Source organism: Chiloscyllium plagiosum, unplaced genomic scaffold, assembly GCF_037043375.1.
Source record: "Chiloscyllium plagiosum isolate Xiang-an unplaced genomic scaffold, Cpla_swu_hap1 HiC_scaffold_13, whole genome shotgun sequence".
Classification (NCBI taxonomy): domain Eukaryota; kingdom Metazoa; phylum Chordata; class Chondrichthyes; order Orectolobiformes; family Hemiscylliidae; genus Chiloscyllium; species Chiloscyllium plagiosum.
Genome location: NW_028270151.1, coordinates 85,996,684 through 86,018,648, shown reverse-complemented (window position 1 = coordinate 86,018,648; position 21,965 = coordinate 85,996,684). Strand labels below are relative to the sequence as shown.

Here is a 21,965-nt window from a genome sequence, read left to right as displayed (position 1 = left end):
GAACATTGAGTATGTTCAAGACAAAGGATAACAGATTTTTGGATTCTAATGAACTCAAAAGGTGTGGCGTCAGTGTGGGAAGGTGGAGCTGAGGTAGTAAACCAATATGAATTTAATGAATGAAGAGCAAATTCAATGGGCCAAATGTCCTATTTTTGTTCCATTTCTTATTGTCCTATGAAGTGACACCAAGACCAGATACTGGAATTAAGATGGTCCAGCAGAGAGTTCAGACTCTGTAGAAAACAGCAGCAAAATATAAGCTTCAACGCAGTGGAGAAATGGACTATGACTCAGGTGAAACACATTTCTAGTCAGGATGCATGCTGCATCAAAATAGAGCTGAAAGCTAGTTTTGCATCAGTCAGAAACACAGCAGGTTTATAGCTGTAGCATCTGCGTGTTACAGTGCAGGGGAGTGGAATCCAGTGGAACAGCATTGTTATGATTTTTAAGTACTTTTATACAAAAAAGAAAAAATATGTACAGTAGAAATAAAGACAATAACAGAATGAGAAATATGGAATGAAAGGAAAAACATCAACGTAGCATGAATTTCCTTAAAAGGAACTGAAAAATGAGAAGATGCTCTTAAAAACTACGTTTGAACTGCAGTAAAATTGAAATTGATGGCATTCAGGGCAAAACAATCCAACTGGCTGGAGTCATAGGTAACAGAAAGAAAGATTGTTACAGACCAATTACTTCAACCCCAGGACATTGCTGCAGAATTGTTTCAGGGGAGTGTCCTAGATCCAACCACCTTCAGCTACTTCTTCAATGGCCTTCTATCGCATAGTCAAAAGTGAAGACATTCACTGTTATTTTCAGAGAGTTCAGCTCAAATCACAATCTTTTAATTTCTGGCATCCATTTTATGAATCTGCTTCATTCTCTCCATAGCTTTCAAATTCTTTTAACAATGAGGCTACCAAAACTGCAAACACTACCAAATGTGGCCACCATTGCTTTGCACAAATTCATTATTAAAATCTATACTTCTGCACTTAAGCCACTTATGTGAAAGTTATCTGCTCCTACTAACATCATCGTAATTATTTATTTGAATGCTGTTTATTCACATCCTGCATTTCCTTTCCATTGAATAGCTGTTCCAAGTCTCCCAACTGCTATTAATTCGTCATTCAACATCACTAAAGCAAATCATCCATTCATATTCCATTACGTTTTCTGGGATTTTGCTATGCCACAAAAAAATTGGTGCTGGGTTAAGGCAGCATATAGTATAACTACATTTATTAGTTGAGGCAGAGTTTAAGAGTGGGGAGGTTATGCTGGAACTGTATGAAATGCTGGTTAGCAACAGCAAGAGTATTGTGTGCAATTCCAGAACTCACATTATAGGAGAGATGTGAACGCACCTAAGAGTAGAACAGGAGATTTACTAGAATATTGCCTGAGCTGTGAAGTTTCAATAATGTGGAGGTGTGAGTTATCACTAAGTATTTTTAAGGCTCAGTTAGTTAAATGCTTCATTGACAAGGGTGTGAAAGGATATAGAGGGCAGACAGAAAATTAGAGTTGTAACCACAGTAAAGTCAGCCATGAGAGGCCTGAATCAGATGAGTCTATGATACTGGAGATCCGGCCCAATGGCCCCTTTTGGCTCATAATAGTTTATGTTCATACATACGTATGTGTTACAACGACAGGCATGATGTAAAGTATTTCATTGGCTATGAAACACTTCGGAGTGCTCTATGAATTTGAAAGATGCTAAATAAATACAACCTCTTTTCTAGTTTTTCTATTCCATGTCTTTCCTATGAGAGCAAAATAATGCATATTTTTCTATATTAAATTGAATTGCTATCCCCCAGTTTGTCTGTTAGTCTTTCTTGGTGTTTGCCAAACCTTCTATTTAGTATCTTCAACAAACCTTCATATTCTCCTCCAAACTCAAATATATTGAGAACAGAAGTGAAGTCATAGCTTATGGTTTACTATCTTTAGCCCTACTCAATCCAAGCAACACTTGCTTCCTCAAAGTACAAAGAGATAAACTTAGGAGGGAAGAGCTTTTATCTCTGTTTATAGAGGGCTTTAATAATGAGACTGTACAAGGACTCGAGTGGAAATCAGGTGTTAATAAAGGTTATAAAACAAATTATTCAAACCGAAAATGGGAATTTGGCAGGACTTGATTTATATCTCTGACAAAAACACAGTAAATAAGAACAGAAATATATGACCACGTGAATAAAATGATTTGTTTTTAGAATTCAAGTTACTCAGAGAAAGGTACAACTAACAATTCATGACTGATTATGGGGAATTCTATTGGAAATTTGAGGTGGAGCAAAAAGAGGAAGCTTGAACATTGGCAAGCTTTAAGGAACCACAGTGCAAAGGGAAAGGAAAACACTACTGACAAGCTCTTGAACTGATTGAGAAATATATCAATAGCAAGTCTAGGTATAAGTGATCCAGCTGATAAATCTCAGGCAGTTTGGCTGATGAAGCACTTTGCAAACTTGAGTACTGAACCCCACTGAGACAGAGCAATCAGACTTTCCTCATTTACCAAGGAGACATATGTAACAATGATGTGCATATAGAACTCAAAACATAGCAACATCCTGACAGCTGTTACTGAAGAAGCAATAACTGAATCAAAATGGGCATGAAGTCATCATAAGTCATCAGGAACTGCCAACCTGAACCAATGTACAGAAATATGCTTCATCACTGAAGATTAAATCCAATGAAGGTAGAAATGTCAGAAGAGTTGTGATGGTATGTCAAAAGATTTATTAAAGAGCATAACAATCTTCTTGTAAGACTTTGGATCAAGGACATAGGTGGAGAAGGATAAAATATACAAAAATATGGCTACAGCACTTCCATTTTCCCAGTATATTTTGTAACACCACTACAGAGCTTATTTACAAAGCTTTCAAGAGGATGGAGACAGATATCTTGAGCCTTTTGCATGTCAAGTGTAATTACATTTTCACAAATAGGATTAAGTTCAAAAATTCATCTGTTTCACTTATGCAGAAATATTGCAGATTCTGTGCCTGCCCAGCTTTCTGGGGCCACATTAATGCACTGGGCAAGGGCATCAGTGTCAGTGAAATGATTGCACAAAGAAACATCCAACCATCTAACCAAGCCATAGACTACCACTTCTTCAATACAATAAACTTTGTTTCAACCAGCCCCTTGTGAACCAGCACTCTCAATAAACCAGCAAAAGCTATATACTTGAAACACCAGAAATTTACTGTATTATCACAATCTCCGAGTATTCAGTTGAGGGTGTGAGTGAAAAGGCTCTCTGCTGACAAGGAGTTGAACTCAATATTGAACCCAGAAGGTTGTAAAGTGTCTAGCTTGAAGAGGAGATGTTGCTCCTCCAGTTTGCTCTGTGATTCACTGGAGCATTGCGACATGCTGAAGACAGACAAGTGGGCAGGCGAGCAGGAGACTGTTAAAAGGACCGGCTACGGGAAGGTCAGGGTCATGCATATGCATGAACCAGAGGTGTTCAGCAAAGCAGTCATCCAGTCTGCATTTGGTTTTTCTAATGTAGGGTCGCTTTCACACCATCTTTGTCAGCAAACCAAAAGGAGTTTACCTGGACCCACTCCTGAATAACCTCATCCCTCTCCCACAGCCTTTCTCATGCAGTCGCAGGAAATGCAACAGTTTGTCTGCCCTAACCAAGTCCACCAACATTCCTTTTACTAGAAACACTTGTTTCAACTGATATGGGTGTGAGGTCGAGCCCCTCCAATAATGAACTGACACACAAACCTCAAATCGGTTATGATGGGAGTAGAGGCTCTCTTCTAATAATAATTAAATCCAAAACACCCAGAGACATTCAGCTGTCCCCTCATAATCTGTTAACGTGGGTTAAGAGGTAAGAAACTCCCTGATAACTCCCTGCCACTTTATAAGTTCCACTTGTATAAACCCAATTAATAAAGAAAGCAATAAATTAAAACTTAATCTCTCCAATTTCGCAAAGTTTATGTCTTCGTTTTTATCTCCAACCTTCCTTCTGTTGATCTCATGTCACAAACACCTTCCTTCTGATGATTCCTCAGAGAATTTTGAGCTGGAAATACTGTGGTACCTTTGATGGGTCTTTTTAGAGAGCTTAGTAATTTTGTGTGAAAGCCAGGTTTGTGTCTCAGATGGCGAACTTGCTTTCGCTGCAGCTTAAGTTTGGCTCTCCCTTCAGATGGCAGGTGGTTGTCTGCTATTTTTCAAAAATCCCAGTTTTACATACTCCTCTATGACACATTAAGTTCTTATAATTTGATTGGCTTCCCAGTGTCAAAACAATCCATTTTAAATTCAATTGGTCCTTAGTCTTCAAGTGTCTTGTCAAATTAATCGGCTGAATTTAAACTGTTGTCTCGGTAAAAATGTTGCTTGGCTGTTTGATACAAAACGCTTCAATTTGGATGCTCTCTGCACTTTAAACTGCTCTTCAGATGTCCATTTTCAAATCTCTAAGCACCGAAAAGAACACCATCTCTTAAAGGGATGTTGCAATGCTTTCCCCATTTTACAATTTTTACATGTTAACTTCGTGACAGAAACTATCATGTTTGCTGCTCACAAGGTCACATTGCAGTCTCCACTCTGCTAGGGACATCAAAAGCATGTTGACTGAATACCTATGTTCAATCCTCAAGCATGGCCCTGACCTTCCAGTCCACTGCCATTTCAAAACACCATCTTGTCCTACTGCTCACATTCGCTGCAGTGTTCCAGTGACGCCCAACACAAGTTGGTGGAACAGCACCTCATTTTATATTTAGACACTTCACAGCTTTCTGGACTCAACATTAAGTTTCACAACCTGTAATCATGAGCTCTATTCTGGTTTCCACTCACCCCAACTACCACCACTCTAGCTTCTTGTTTCCATGGTTTTAAATCAGCATAGTTGACCCATCCTGCTATTAACAGCTACTCTGGATCAATGTTACTTCTTTACAACTATTACTATACCTGTGGCTTTTTGTTCTGTAACAGAGCTGAACTCTAACCTTGCTCATTGTCTAACCTTCCTCTGACCTTTCCTTTACGCCACTTTCTTAACCCCTACCTTTTTCTATAGTATACAGTTTTCCATCTCTTTTCAGTTCCAAGGCAGACCAGGTCTGGGGCTAGGAATCTTGTAATTAGTAACTTATTTCCTGACTCACCAAAGCTTGTCCCACCACCTACAAGGCACAAGTGAGGACTGTAATGGAATAGTCCTTATTTGCCTGGATGAACGCTGCTCCAACACAACTCAGGAACTATTCAAGACACAGCAGCCCATTTGAATGGGATCACATTCACTCCCTCCACCAGCAATGCTCAGTAGAAGCATCTCTGAATTGAGAAACAGATGCACAGCAGAATTTTACCAAAGCTCCTCAGACAGCACCTTCCGAATCCATATGTACAACAAACCAGAAGGACAAGAGCAGTGGATACATAGGAACATCACTACCTGTAAGTTCCCCTCCACTGTGACATGGAAACGTATCGCTGTTCTTTCACTGTCACTAAATTAAAAATCTTGGAATCTCCGCCAAAGGAGCATTATGCTTCTACCTACAGCGCACACGGACTGCAGCAGTTCAAGGCGGCATGTCACCACGACCTTCTCAAGAGAAATTAATGATGGTCCAGCTAGTCTCTCTCACACACACACACACATTTTGGTGTTAAAATCTGTTTCTCCATTCGTAGATGCTGCTAGACCTGCTAAGTATCTCTAACGCTTCCTATTTGTATTTCAGATCTTCAGCATCTGCAGTATTTTGCATTGTTGTTGAGGCAGTATGTGTACAGATATTTTCAGATTAACTTGTTCAGAGATGTTATGACTCACTTCTGGAGCAGTGGGACTTGGACCGATGCCTCCTGGCTCAGAGTTAAGGATATCATCACTGTTCTTCAAAAGTATATTCCAGCTGTTTAGTGTTATAGACCATATTATTATTTAATCCATATTAGGTTAGGAAACTGAAGATCGGAAGAGAGCCCACACAATTCAGATGTGGATTCTAAGAGTGTTGGGAAGAGACGGTTATTCCATCCACCTGTCTTTGGACAAATGAGTTTCTATTTCAGCTCTAAGCAAAGTGATGGAGAGTGAAGTGCAGCAAGTCCCATGCCAACACCATTCTGCACATGGCTATCAAAGTGGCCTCAGAAGAGCAGACCATCAAGGACCGGTTGATGTTCAGTTAATTGATCCCTCAGGAGACCCTGGGAAGCAAACAAAGAGAACACTACCTATATAGTTCAGATTTCAGAAGTAACTTTATTCACAAAACACTTAATTTGTTACTTAATTAGCAAATTTAAAAAAAAAGCAGGGCAAATATCTCTCAGGATACTACCCTTTCGATAACAAGTGGGAGAGGACTAGGGGAAAGCGCTTGTAGAAAACTTGGCCATTATAGCCATGTACAACTGATTTAGCAAGTCCAAAATGCAGAAAATATAATACATGCAGCTGCTAAATTATTTTGTTGCATTAGTGCAAAAATTGCCTGAGGTCTTTCAGACAGGATTTTTTGAACATTATGGGACAGTGAAATTGGTAGTTCAACAGGTCTTTCCTGTCTGGTCTCAAGGATCTGGCATGCATGTGAAAACATTCTCCAAACACAAGAAATATTTGAGAAATGTTAAGTGACTTCCTTAATGTCTGAAATCCTCAATTCCACTAGGCTGCTATTTACAGCCATTCTGAACATCAAGAAAATTGATATATAGCAGATTGAGGATGCCAGAGAATCTGTGCCCGGGTGGTTTAAGAACATTTATCTAGTTCTGCACTTTTGTCTGACAAAACTTTGAATTCTGGCTGCACAGACAAGTTTTCATGAACTTAACAGTGACTTTAATTATTCCTTTTTAGACTAGATCATGGAACGTTTACAATTTTTTTTCCCCTTCCCAATCTTTCCACTGTAAATCTGGCAGAAGATCAGCACAAATATGCAGAGAAATTATGTAAACAGCTTTTTCTCCAAAGTTTGCCTGGAACTAACCAATGGCACTAGATAAAAGCTTATGTGGCAGTAAATGAAAATGCCAGACAATTTTATTGCAGATTCTCTTAATTAGCTGGATAACTTCAATAAAAATAAAAAAATCCCATTCATTAACAGGGTTTAAACAATCAACAAAAGCTTGCTGGCTGAGCGAAAGAACCAGAGTGCATTCCAAGCATGAGTTCCCTCCTTATGTATCAGAAATAGACAGTGAGACGTGCAATTTGTGGAATGTGCATAGGAAGATAAACAGACCAGTCCTTTTTGCTGTACCTAATTTTAGAGAGAAAGAAATGTTCTTGTTGCCTTTCTTTAAACATAGCAAGTTGCTGTGATCTGTGATGCATTGCTTGGAAGGGTAGTAAAAGCAGATGTAATAATAGCATTCAAAAGGATTTGGAAAAATAGTATAGATCCAAAGAGATTTGGGTCCAAATACACAGTTCCTTAAAATGCAATGATCAGGCAGTAAAATACTCAAAAGAATGAGGGAGCATTGACCTTTATATCTAGAGGAATAAGTACAAGGGAATAGAAGTCCTTTGAGTACAGCAGTTGGGAAGTCATGTTGAGGTTGTACAGGATATTGGTGAGGTCTCTTCTGGAGTATTGTATCAAGTTCTGGTCACCCTTTTATAGCAAGGATATTATTCAGCTAGAGAGAGTTCAAAAGAGATTTAGCAGAATGTTGCTGGGCATGACAAGATACAAGTTAAAAAGAAAGGCTGGATAGGCTGGGACTTTTTTTCATTGGAGCATAGGAGGTATAAAATCATGAAGAGTATAGGGAGGGTTAATGGTAGGTGTCTTTTCCTTAAGATGGGGTATTTTATGACAGGGGACATATTTTTAAGGTGAATGGAGAAAGATTTTAAAAACATGATGGGCAATTTCTTTTAAAAATAGAAGGTGGCTCACACATGGAATGAATCTCCTGAGGAAGTGGTGGATGTGGGCACAGTTGCAACATTTAAAAAAACACCTAGATAAATACATGAACAGGAAAGGTTTGGAGGAATACATGCCAAAAGCAGACAGGCGGTACTGGTTTAGTTTGGGATTATGTTCGGTATGGACTGGCCTGAAGGGTCTGTTTATGTGCTGTATGACTCTACAAGCATAATTAAGTTCAACAAAGCCCTAATCAGACCACACTTCTGAATATTGTGACCATCACAGCTTAAGAAGGATCAACTTTCCTTGGTGAGAGTGCAGTGCAAATTTAGCACATAAAGGTTTAAACTTTTAAGAGAAATTATACAAACTGGGCTTTTATTTTCTGGAATGCAGAAGATTGAATATTGATTCAAGTGAAGTTTAAAGATATTTAGGAAAACAGAGAGACATAGAGAAACTATTTATCCTAGCTGGAGTCCAGGGTAAGGGCATAATCCAAAACATACAGCCAAAACTTCTAGGAGTGAAATTGAGAAACACTTCTACACACAAGGGTTACAGGAGTTTGGAACTCTTGTAAGGGTATAGATCAGCTATCATCTCAACAAACAGCCAAACAAGTTTGAGGAATTGAATGGCTTACTCATTTTTATATAGATACTTAAAGGAAATAAAGTTACATAGCTATGAGGAGAGAACAGTGATAGCTCCATCAAAATGCTGGCATAAATACAATGGGCCAAATGAACTCTGGTTTTGAATAAATCTATCCTTCGTACACAGAGCAATTCCACTACTCTCTGCTACCCTTAGTGATATATTCCAAGCACATGGGAATGCTAAAACAGCGCAGAGCTGCATGTACTTTGCACTAACATGCATGTACAAGATGATTGAAGAATTCAAGTTGATACAATACTAACTTCATTGGATGTAGATATGCTGGAACTACTGAGTGTACGTATTAATTAATTAATTAATATATAACGGGGACGCCACAGCAATGAGTTATTCCAAACAATTCCAATAAAATCCAAGACTGAAAATCTCACCTTTTAATGGAATTTCATCACAGTGTTCAAACTCGCCATGTATCCACACAGCTCTGATAAGCAGGCTACAGCACAGAATGGTAACAAGCAGTGTTACAGTGACCACAGCCAATACATGCTTCTTCTGTCCAACAGGAACCTGTAGTGTTAGGGATTCCACAACCTACAAAAAGAAGGAATTGTGATACCCAGCAACCCGAGACAGGAAGTGATCCTGCGACTTGGCAATCTCTAAGATAGAGGACAGTCACAACACATCCATACTTAATAAGCACATGCTCTAAATTTCAAATACAAGTATTTCAATATGACAGCAGTTCTTTTTAAGAATAACACAATATTAACTTCTGTACAACAAACAAATGAAAAATAGTTAATTGCACAAAAAATAAATTCCCAAAGTAGGAGACCCAATTCCTGATGGAGTCCTGTTTGAAACAGCAGAGATATGGCCAGGCACAGAACTCAGCAAGTTCAATATGTGTCTTTTCTTTATTCTTTCATAGGAGGTGGGCATCTTTGGCTAAGACAGCATTTATTGCCCATTCCTAATTATCCCTAAACTAATGGGGATGAGCTGTCTTCTTGAATTGTTGCAGTCTTTGGGATGTAGGTCCAGGATTACGACCTAGTGATAGTGAAAGGAATGGTGATATAGCTTTAAGTTAGGATATGAGGCTTGAAGGAGAACTTGCAAGAGATGATGTTCCCATGGATCTACTGCTAGTTGTTAGAAGTCATGGGTTTGGAAGATATTATCAAAGGATGAGTGATGCAAAGTGCATCTTGTAGTTGGAACACGCTGCTGCCACTGTGCATTGGGAAATGTTAAAGTTAGTGGATGGGGTGCCAATTAAGTGGCATGCTTTGTCCTGGTGGTGCTGTTTTCGTAGAAAGTTGAGAATATCCAAGGCATGTAATATCAGCATCACAAAACTGGCTTGGGGATCTATTACTATTTCTCAAATCACAACATTTTCCAATTAAGAAAATAATAATGGTGCAAGCATGGACTTCTTAGCCCTCATCACTACCTTAATCTTGATCTGTTCCCCTCTCAGATATTCAATTTGGAATCTGAGTAGGCAACGGAAGATCAAGAAATTAATGAAGACAGAGATACTGTAATTCAGTCTCACAGTTGTAGGTGCCAAGTTAAATGCCTACGCAGTTTGTAATTTTAGACCATAAGACCATAACTCATAGATTCAGAAGTAGGTCAGTTAGCCCAGAATTTACTCCACCTTTCAATGTGATTATAACTAATCTTATTATCCTTAATTCCACTTCCTTGTCTTATCCTCATAACCCCTGATTTCCTTACTGATTAAAAATCTGTCAAAGTCAACCTTGAATATATTTAACAATCCAGTCTCAATAGCCCACTGCCGTAAAAGATTCCACAGATTCACTACCCTCCAAGTGAGGAATTCCTCAAATTTGTTTTAAATGGGCGACCTATTCCTTTGAGAATATGCCATCTGGTCTAAGAAGCTCTCAAAAGGGAAAACAACCATTCCACATTTACTCTGTGAAGTCCATTAATAATCTTTATGTTTCAGTAAGTTTGCCTCTTATTTTTCTCAATTCTGGTGAGTGTAACCCCAAACTATTCAACTTCTCGTTGTAAGAAAAAAACCCTCCACACTGAGAATCAACCTACTGAACCTTCTCTGGGCTGCCTCCAATGCCAGTACATCTTTCCTTAGATAAGGGCACCACAACACTCAAGATGCGGTCTAACTCGTGCTTTTATAGATTAAGTTATACCCCTTTTTTAAATTCCCTTTGAAATAAAGGCAAACATTCCATTTGCCTTTCTTATTACTTTCTGAACCTTGACGTGCTAAGTGAATAAATAATAATACACAAGGACCCGTAAATTACTCTTCTGCAGTTTTCAGCAATCTTTCTCCGTTTAAATAATATTCTTCCTGCCAAAACATACAAGCTCACATTTCTCACATTACGTTACATTTGTCAGGTTTTTGCACAGGTTGCAAAGTTTTAACTTGCTTATACCCCTTTGTAGACTCTGTGTCATCTTCACTCCTTGAATTCCCATCTATATTTGGTGTCATTGGAGGAGAGGATAGAAATGACATCTAATTCTGGTAACACAGTGGGTACAAGTACCCTCTAAACAGAGGGAAAAAAACACACTGGTAGCAACTGAACAAAGATGAAATTGCACACTAGTTCTGGGACACTGATGATTACTTTATTGGGCCAGACTACTTAAGCACAAAAGTGCTCCACTAATTGGAAAGCCTGCGCTCATTGTTAAGGAGCTTTGGAGGAATTCAGCACCACCTTGGGACAACTTGGTTTAAAGCCCTATTTTCCCAAATGCAACGGGAGGTGGTGTTGTTTGTCAGGGGAGGCCACAATCCAGCATATGCAACACTAGGATCAACTGTGATGTAGTGTCTTAAGGCCAATGTCTCAACATCCACTACAGCACAAGCAGCAGTCACCTGAGTGCTGCAGTATCAAAATGCTGTCTAGCTAACTCACTTGCTGCCATGGAAACTCAGATTTCTGTCATCATGGTTCTGGATGCCAGTACACAAAGGGTGCCATATTAACAGCATTCCTGCAATTTGTTCTACAATAGATTTGCTCCCTGAAGAACCTCTGCAGATATAACCTCCTGTTGAGAGACCTTCTCCCCATTCTTCTCCCTCTGTTAGCAGCTTTACCTATTGTGCAGTCTCTGCACACATTCTCCTGTTCAATGCCAAGAGGAAATACACAAAAGCCACCCATGTCTAAAAGGAACTGATTTGTCCACAAAACTTTTAATTACCAAAAACAAATTTCAATCATATGAACAGAAATATGAAAAGGACCAAAAATATGTAGAATCGCAGCAACAGCCAGAATAAATAGCTACTGATCTCTTTATATTGTGTTTGCATGCGTGCATATGTGTGTGCATGCATGTATTTGTGTGCTGCACCTGTGTGTCAGTCATAACATCATTTTAGCTGCACAAGGGCAAGAGAAGTCATTGTCTGGACCTTGGTGCTCCAAATGGCAGTGCTGATGTCAATTCAACATTGCACACTGATTAACACCATGATCTGCCCACTCTGCATAGATCTGGCAAACATTAGGCAGAGCTTGCCACCCCATTTCAGGGATATGGTAGCTGGTACACTTCACAACAAAATTGTCATTTTGGAACCCTTATACTTTCTCTACTTATCAAGAAAATTTTGAATAGCTACCTTAAATTAAATTCAAGGAAATGCAAGAGGGTTTTAAAAAGAAAAGGGTTGCCAAGAATGTGAACAGATTACTGGAAAAGGTGATTTCACGAACTTTAACCAATTTCATGACGACAAAATCAGACCGGTTCTCAAATACAAATGGTTTGTTGTGGATGGATAAGCTAAACAGACCAAAGCTCTTCCCTTAACTGAAACCAATAATATGTTATAAAGTAATATGTAATAGGAACATTACAATTATATTTATATGAAATATTATTGGTTGTATCTTAAGTCCAATAAGTAAATGAAAACAATTTTGTTTTTTTTTCAAAAAAAATACGAACAAAATACAGATTCACCTGCAAAAATATGGTGCTATTTCTTTAAAAAGTTACCTACTTACATTCTGATAGTTAACATTCAGCCAGCTACAGATACTGTGATTACTTGCTGAGCAGGAAGCCTGTGTTACACCAAGTTTCCAACTTTCCAGTAATGGACTATCTAAAAAGAGACGAAAGTGGATAAGAGGTGGTGATCCTCCTTTCAAAGCAGAATTTGATTTACCAAACAGATTACCATAGAAATCATAGAATCCCTACAGTGTGGAAACAGACCATTTGGCCCAACAAGTCCGCACCGACCCTCCAAAGAGTAACCCACCCAGACTCATTCCTCTACCCTAATACTCTATATTTCCCCTGACTAATGCACCTAACCTGCACATCTCTGAAGACTGTGGGCAATTTAGCATGGCTAATTCACAGAAGCTGCACATCTTTGCACTGTGGGAGGAAACCGAAGCACCTGGAGAAAACCCATGCAGACATGGGGAGAATGTGTAAACTCCACACAGTCACACAAGGCTGGAATTGAAATCAGATCCCTGGTGCTGAGAGAGCAGTGCTAACCACTGAGCCACCATGCCACCCCATTAGATTATACCGTTTGAAATTTCAAAGATTGAACGGCATTCTTATTGGAACTTAAAAGATTCTAGGTCAGACCAGACAGCATGAATATTGGACTGATGCTTATTCTTGTGGGGGAGACCAGAACTAGAGGATGTAGTCCAAAAAAGTATTTTAAAGATCTCCCTTTTAAAACATTTCAGCAGTTTGCATTGGAAAGAACTGCTTCCTTGCTAGCATGCTGACAGAAAAAGAAAGAAGCAGTTACAATGCAGGAGAATTCTAGCTGCAGTGCCAAAGTGATCATAATCACCAGCAGGTTATAAGAGAGAGCAAGAGCATGACAGAGAGCGTTGATGGGTGGGTAGGACTGTCAGAAGTTAAACTGGTCAGGAAGAGGTAGTCAAGTCACAAGGGTACTTGGATCACAGAAGACAGGTAGTGTGACCAGACAGGACATGCGAAAGGGTGGCGAGGAGTTGTTAAGGGATGGTCAGGAATATAATCTCTTTAGGTATAGTCAGGCTGTTAAGGTAGAGGAGGGGTGCAGTTGAGTTTGGCAGGAGTGGCTTAGTTGAACAGTTACCCAGGAAATAGGCAAGGATATTTCTGTCTAATATTTCCTGGATAAATATCCATGTAGGTACATTGGAACTGTGAGATACCTCCAACTTTAACTCAGGCGTTTTCCAAAATGTCCTAGGGAGCAATGGAATTTCCCACTGGAAGTAGAAATTTCCTGAGCAATCCCATGGAATCAATGCATCAGGACCTCGACAGAGTCCTAACACGCATCTCCAATTATACATCCAGTCTCTGATGTAATCATTTTTAAAGCTAAGGTTTATTTTTTAAAAAATAAAGGAATTAAGGGATATGGTGAAAACGTGGGTATGTGGAGCTGAGTCCATGAAAAGATTGGCCATGATCTTATTGAGTGGCAGAGCGGGCTTGAAGGGCTAGACTGAGAAAGTGTGTAGTCTAAAATGTGACACATTTGCTGCAGAGAATGCAGAAAAGTGCTTGTTCAAAGGAATTGGGGGTATGTGTTCTTAGTGTCAATGGATCGGTATAAATAAGGTGATAACATTTGTTCACTTGTGGAACGTGTGGCAGCACTTCCTTCTCATGCCGGAGGTGCATATTTCACAACAGAATGTAGAATAACTAAATTGCTGGATTATATCAAAGACTCTTAACAAGACTCATACTCAATAGGAAAAGAACTGGTAGTTTAATAAGCTGAGCGGAATATGTACGTAATAGAACAACCCTGACAGATCTTCACTAATACCACACTGAGCAGATTTGAATTTATGAAGCTCACCTCCCTCATCTTGACAGTGCTAGAATGTGAATAGGAGAAAGTGAGGACTGCAGATGCTGGAGATCAGAGCTGAAAACGTGTTGCTGGAAAAGCACAGCAGGTCAGGCAGCATCCAAGGAGCAGGAGAATCGACGTTTCGGGCATAAGCCCTTCTTCAGGAATGAGGAAAGTGTGCCAAGCAGGCTAAGATAAAAGGTAGGGAGGAGGGACTTGGGGGAGCGGTGTTGGAAATGCGATAGGTGGAAGGAGGTTAAGGTGAGGGTGATAAGGTGAGGGTGATAGGCCGGAGTGGGGGTGAGGGCGGAGAGGTCAGGAAGAAGATTGCAGGTTAGGAAGGTGGTGCTGAATTCGAGGGTTGAGACTGAGACAGGGTGGGGGGAGGGGAAATGAGGAAACTGGAGAAATCTGAGTTCATCCCTTGTGGTTGGAGGATTCCTAGGCGGAAGATGAGGCGCTCTTCCTCCAGCTGTTGTGTTGCTATGGTCTGGCGATGGAGGAGTCCAAGGACCTGCATGTCCTTGGTGGAGTGGGAGGGGGAGTTGAAGTGTTGAGCCACGGAGTGGTTGGGTTGGTTGGTCCGGGTGTCCCAGAGGTGTTCTCTGAAACGTTCCGCAAGTAGGTGGCCTGTCTCCCCAATATAGAGGAGGCCACAACGGGTGCAGCGGATGCAGTAAATGATGTGTGTGGAGGTGCAGGTGAATTTGTGGCGGATATGGAAGGATCCCTTGGGGCCTTGGAGGGAAGTAAGGGGGGGAGGTGTGGGCGTAAGTTTTGCATTTCTTGCGGTTGCAGGGGAAGGTGCTGGGGGTGGAGGTTGGGTTGGCGGGGGGTGTGGACCTGACGAGGGAGTCACGGAGGGAGAGGTCATTTCGGAACGCTGATAGGGGAGGGGAGGGAAATATATCCCTGGTGGTGGGGCCTGTTTGGAGGTGGCGGAAATGACAACGGATGATACGTTGTATATGGAGGTTGGTGGCGTGGTAGGTGAGGACCAGTGGGGTTCTGTCCTGGTGGCGATTGGAGGGGCGGGGCTTAAGGGCGGAGTAGTGGGAAGTAGAGGAGATGCGGTGGAGGGCATCGTCGACCACGTCGGGGGGGAAATTGCGGTCTTTGAAGGAGGCCATCTGGGTTGTTCGGTATTGGAACTGGTCCTCCTGGGAGCAGATGCGGCGGAGACGAAGGAATTGGGAATATGGGATGGCGTTTTTACAGGGGGCAGGGTGGGAGGAGGTGTAGTCTAGGTAGCTGTGGGAGTCGGTCGGTTTACAGTAAATGTCCGTGTTGATTCAGTCACCCGAGAGAGAAATGGAGAGGTCTAGGAAGGGGAGGGAGGAATCTGAGACGGTCCAGGTAGATTTAAGGTTGGGGTGAAAGGTGTTAGTAAAGTGGATGAACTGTTCAACCTCCTCGTGGGAGCACGAGGCAGCGCCGATACAGTCATCGATGAGCGAATACCTCATTACCCTTACAGGCAAGGAAAAACCCGACATAGTAAGGGTTTTATGTGTGAGTGAGAGAGAGAAAACATTATTTCAAGGAATACTGAGAGAGAGATTGGTGGGGAGGGGGGGGGCGGAAGAGAGAGAGAGAGACAGCAGTCGGAAGCTGGTGGGAAAATTAACCTTTTATGGTCTGTTTTGAGTGAATACTGGCTTGTCATGGATTGAATGTTTGTGTGTTGTTCCCTGGACCTCAAGATCCGGGAATGTTATGAATTTAATTTGCACTCTGGGAATCTAAGATGATTTTGAAAGAAAAAGCCATTTTGTAGGAGCTCGATACTGGACATGTTAGCTGAGCGAGGTGACCCCAAGACCTTTCCCACATAGTTTAGACTAATGCCTCGTTATGATGAACTGTTAAACGGAAGTTTAACCAAAGCAATCAGCCATTTGGGGCCTGGCTGGATCCAGGGCTCCCACTTAGATGTGCATATAGCTTAATTAGTCAAGCGTACACAGACCTGTCAATGAGTTTCGCTTCCTCTGCAAACTTTTTGCCATTTTATTGCTGCTTATCTGAATAAGGACATGTGGTGTTTTTGTAATTTTAATACCAAATTCTGTATGAAAACAGCTTGTTTGCTGCAATAAGAGGAGTAGCCTGAGAGAGCTTTTAGGGGTAAGAGCTGGTGCCGCTACTCTGCTAGTGGTTTTAGAAGCTTAGCTCAAGCTTGGCTTGTAGGTATCTATGTTATAGTGTAACTTTGATGCCATTGGTAAATAAAGGTAATCATTTAAACTAAACTTCTGTAAGAGTTTTATATTCCAGACTACCACAGAGTACAATCTCTGAGACGGACCAAGAGAGGCTACACGTCGAGTCCATCAGGGATTCTCTGAGCCGTCTCAAATAGATACTTTAACAGAACAGCCTACTCCTGCCCCCTGTTCTTATGTTCTTAAGTGGGTCATTTATATTACTGCCAGTTATGAAGTATATTTAAATTTCACTCGAATTACTGCAAGTTAGCAATGCTCTTTCAGCAAGCTACTATTAATTTTTGGCAGAATCAAATCAAAATCAATTCCTTTCATCTCAGGCTGCACCGTGAAGCACATTGCCAACCAGAGTCCCTTCCCTTTCCCACTTCCCCCAATTTCCCCTCCTCGCTGTGAAATAAAGAATGTAGGCTTTCCGGATGGGGAACAAGACAATAGTTTTCCCTTATGAAACCATAAGCAAACAATAACATGAGCCAAGCGAGGGGACAGAAATATGCAAGGCAAAAAAACAAAAACTGGAAGGCACCCATTCTGATTTGTTACATACTTTCCTGACAGTGAATCATCAACTGTGGATCTGGAAGGGTCACCAAAGCAATGGCTTCCTCTCTGTCTGTTGGCCGATGATATCGTACATGTACTGGGACTGTACCAGTAAAATGTCCATGATGTCTGGGGTCAGGCTTCAGATAAACGATAATTGCATGCGTTGCTGATAAATATTCTGGAGCTTCAATATCGATCTCATTCTGAACGAGTATCTGCACACAATTTGCAAATGTTAAGCAAGCACAAATAGCACAAAGCAAGAATAGCCACTGCCAGTTGCTACTTACGTCCAAGTGAATAACACTCAGTGTGTGGCATTGGAAATAGCACAGCAGGTTAGACACATCTGAGGAGCAGGAGAAGTAGATGTTTCGGGCAGGATCCTTCATCAGGACTATTCATAACTACCAGCTATAATTCATTACCACTAGGACCACTGCCGCTGTTGAAATCAGTGACATTACTAATAAAAACAAATACCCAGTAGTAGTGACAATGCATCTGATTTCACAATATTGACATTAGGTACACCAGTTTTTATATTGCAACCAAGTTCCAAGAGGATCTAACTGAAACGGTCTCCAGCATTCATTTTGTTAGACACAGCAGCTGCACATATACAGGGTCGGCTGTCACAAGAGGTCGTTTAAATAAAAACAGGACTTGGCCATGCTGTCCACACTAAAACATAGCAGCAAATCACTTACAAGCCTCAATAAAATCAGCACCAGGGAGCAACTTCAATGGATAATAGATCTAAATAAATAGGTTTACCCTATAAAAGCTGTTAGTCAAAGCATTATAAGAGCTGTGCACCACGACAAACAGATCTGAAGTTGAGTTTAAGATGGATTGTTTCTATCCTATGTCCATCTTGTTTTACCCTTCGGCTGGAATTATTTAATCAGACAGCGTAAAGAATGTTTATCATATATGTGGTATTTGACTTTGCTTGTAGTGTTAACTGTAACAACTCGTACTTAGCTAGCACCTTTAAGATTCGTTAAGTGTCCAAGATACTTCACTGAGGCATAATAAAACAGCATAACACCCAGTCACATAAAGGGATATTAGCTGGTGGAGGCAACTTTAACTTAAATATTTAAAAACAAATTAGCCCATACAATAACGTGCAGGGTTACATTAAGAAAGTCAGGAAATGGCAATGAAGAGAATGAATCTTTCTGAGAGCCAGTACAATTAAGATGGACCAAACAGCCTCCTTCTGCACTGCGGCTGATTCCAGAAAAGATGGGGACAAATTTGGGAGATGACAACATTTTCAAGAAATATTTGAAGAAATAGAAGTTGGAGATGAAATGGGAGTTGCACGGATAGTAGGTAAAGGTTTGTTTTATTTGAAGGAGAGGGATAATGGCAGCAGATTTGAATGAGAGACAGACAGAACCTAAGGAGACGTAACCAGTAACAATATCAGCTAACTTAGGAGCTAGAAAGGGAAACAAACACAGACTACTGGAGTAACTCAGCAGTAATGTTAATACTATTTCTCGCTACTCAGAGCTGCTGGACCAGCTTAGTTTCTCCAGTATTCTGTGTTTGTTTCAGATTTCCAGCATCCGCACATTTTGCCTTTAGCCAGGAAGGGAACTTGGGTTGTCAGGAGATGCATATCAGTGATGCACATAGGAGAAATGGATGTTAACATGAATATAATGAAAAAGATGTCCAACTCCCTCATAGTGACACTTTTAATAATGACAAAAGATAAATGGAGCAGATTGCATTTCTCATACCTCTTTACTCTTCTGCTCTCGCATTGAAGCAAGTTCGTATGGATCCACATAAAGCCCTTGTGGTAACTGTTCCTTAATCATAATGCGACAGCCGGGTTGAGCACCTTCACCAAGGTCAACATCCATTACTAACTCTCTACAAAATGTAACAAGCAGTCAATTAGTCACTAGAAGTCAGGTTCTTACTTATTCATCAATGTTTCCTCAAAGTTCACCGCATGGACATGGCATTTAGATTCATTTTGTCGTTTTACATGTTTTATTCTAACCTTGACAGATTTTTGCAACTCTGTCTCATTGAGCAAAGACATCACAAAGCACTGAGGCTTTAGGACAGAAAATTCACAATTTAGCCTTATATACAAGGGCAAGGTGGAAAATTGACGGTTTAATGTGGAATTGCCATGGGAGAAAACATTTGATTTTTCCTGTATTTTACAGGATGGGGTCATACAAATTCAAGGAGACAGAACCGGGAAGATGTTAGGTTAATATTCTTTGTTCAAGCAGGATACTAAGATAATAAAACATGACCTCTCGCATGCATTATTTAAGGTCTTAGCATGAGGTAAATAGGCAAAGTCTTTTCCCTGGGGTCAGGGAGTCCAGAACAAGAGGGCATAGGTTAAGAGTGAGAGGGGAAAGATATAAAAGATATAAAACGGGACAACGTTTTCACACAGAGGGTAGTACATGCATGGAATGAGCTGCCAGAGGAAGTGGTGGAGGCTGGTACAATTGCAACATTTAAGAGGCATTTGGATAGGAAGGGTTTGGAGGGATATGGGCCGGGTGCTGGCAGGTGGGACTAGATTGGATTGGGATATCTAGTCGGCATGGATGGGTTGGACCGAAGGGTCTGTTTCCATGCTGTACATCTCTGTGACGCTGTGAGGTGCCAAAACACTCATGTCCCAGGAGATATCACTACAGTTGCATGAAAACTTTGGGAATTTAGAATAGTGGGAATGGCGGTGAGGGCAGTTGAATGTTCCTCCTGCAGAATGTGGGAGGTAAGGGTCATCACTCGTGTCCCTGCTGACTTCATCTAGAAAATGCACCCAACTCTAGCTCCTTGAAAATCACGTTAGGGAACTGGAGCTGGAGCTGGATGAACCTAAGATCATTCAGGAGGCAGAGGGAGTTATTGAGAGGAGTTACAGGCAGGTAGTCAAACCTCAGGTACAAGAAAAATGCAGATGGGTTTACAGTCAGGGGACAGAAAGGGAACCGGCAGACAGTCAGGGATCCTCTGTGGACGTTGCCCTCAATAACAAGTGTACCGTTTTAGATATAGTTGGTGGGGGGACAACTTACCAGGGGTAAGCCAAGGGGCACATGTCTCTGGCACAGAGTCTGTCCCTATTGCTCAAAAGAGAAGGGGAGGGAGGAGCAGAGTATTAGTCATTGGGGACTTCATAGTTAGGGGGTCAGATAGGAGGTTCTGTGGGAACGAGAGAGACTCACGATTGGTGTGTTGCCTCTCAAGTGCCAGGTTCGTGATATCTCATATCATGTTTTCAGGATCCTTGAGAGGAAAGGAAGCAGCCCCAAGTTGTCCACATAGGCACTAACAACATATGTAGGAAAAGAGATGGGGATTTAAGGCAGAAATTCAGGGAGCGAGGGAGGAAGCTTGGAGTGAGAACAAACAGAGTTGTTACCTCTGGTTTATTGCCCATGCCATATGCTAGCTGGAAATGTGTTGCTGGAAAAGCGCAGCAGGTCAGGCAGCATCCAGGGAACAGGAGAATCGACGTTTCGGGCATAAGCCCTTCTTCAGGAATGCCATATGCTAGCAAGGCAAGGAATAGGGGAGAGAGGGGAGTTGAACACGTGGCTACAGGGATGGTGCAGGAGGGAGGGTTTCAGATGCCTGGATATTTGGGACTCATTCTGGGGTAGGTGGGACATCTACAAACAGGATGGTCTTTATCTGAACCAGAGGGGCACCAATATCCTGGGGGTAAAATTTGCTAATGCTCTTCGGGATTGTTTAAACTAATTCAGCAGGGGGAATGGGACCTAAATTGTAGTGTCCAGGAGGTTGAGAGCAGGGAGGTCAAAAATATGGCTTCAAGATCACTAAAGTGCATTGGCAAGCAAGAAGGTGGTTTGAAGTGTGTCTACTTCAATGCTAGGAGCACCCAGAATAAGGTGGGTGAACTTACAGCATGGTTGGTACCTGGGACTTGTATGCTGTGGCCATTTTGGAGACATGGATAGAGCAGGGACAGGAATAGTTGTCACACATTCCAGAATTTAGATTTTTCAGTAAGGACAGAGGTGGTGGTAAAAGAGGGGGGAGGTGTGACTTTCTAAGCCAAAGATAGTATTACATTGGCAGAAAGGACACTTGAGGACTCGTCTAATGAGGTAGTATATACAGAAGTTAGATACAGGAAAGGAGAGGTCACCCTATTAGGAGTTTTCTATTGACCTCCAAATAGTTCCAGAGATATAGAGGAAAGGATTGCAAAGATGATTCTGGATAGGAGCGAGACTAACAGGGTAGTTGTTATGGGGGATTTTAAATTTCCAAATATTGACTGGAATATAGTTTGAGTACTTTAGGTGGGTCAGTTTTTGTCCAACGTGTGCAAGATGATCTCCTGAACAAGGAGTGAGGTCGCATTGGCTTTGGTACTGGGTAATGAACCTGGCCAGGTGTTAGATTTGGAGGTAGGTGAGCACTTTGGTGATAATGACCACAGTTTGGTTTTGTTTACTTTAGCGATGGAAGGGGATAGGTACATACCTCAGGGCAGGAGTTAGAACTGGGGGAAAGGCAATTATGATGGGATTAGGCAAGATTTAGGATGCATAGGATGGGGAAGGAAACTGCAGGGGATGGACACAATTGAAATGTGGACCTTATTCAGCTACTGCATGTCCTTGATAAATATATACCTGTAAGGCAGAAAGGAATAAGTTGAGTGAGGGAGCCGTGGTTTACTAAGGAAGTTGAATCTCTTGTCAAGTGGAAGAA

At 41.2% G+C, this 21,965-nt stretch overlaps 2 protein-coding genes across 4 annotated transcripts in view; both read right to left on the bottom strand.

The window, feature by feature from the left end:
* The window catches only part of boka (BCL2 family apoptosis regulator BOK a), a 49,402-nt gene extending 40,302 nt beyond the window's left edge, over positions 1-9,100 (bottom strand). Inside the window, exon 1 of the mRNA XM_087993870.1 lies at positions 8,990-9,100. The gene's annotated coding sequence lies outside the window, so the exon portion shown is untranslated. The remainder of the gene's footprint in view (positions 1-8,989) is intronic.
* The window catches only part of pigx (phosphatidylinositol glycan anchor biosynthesis, class X), a 46,173-nt gene that overhangs the window by 14,534 nt on the left and 9,674 nt on the right, over positions 1-21,965 (bottom strand). The window contains exons 3-7 of one of the 3 annotated variants that reach the window (XR_015759235.1): positions 18,977-19,112; positions 17,218-17,431; positions 12,611-12,711; positions 8,990-9,152; positions 5,867-6,246 (exon numbers count right to left, since the gene is read on the bottom strand). Coding sequence is in view for 2 of the 3 variants with exons in the window: in XM_087993869.1 (XP_087849995.1) it covers positions 6,221-6,246; positions 8,990-9,152; positions 12,611-12,711; positions 17,218-17,431; positions 18,977-19,112 (640 nt within the window). In the remaining variant the exon portion in view is untranslated. Of the gene's footprint in view, positions 1-2,757; positions 6,247-8,989; positions 9,153-12,610; positions 12,712-17,217; positions 17,432-18,976; positions 19,113-21,965 lie in introns of those variants that run through there. The other 2 variants (XM_087993869.1, XM_087993868.1) reach the window with 2 other exon arrangements.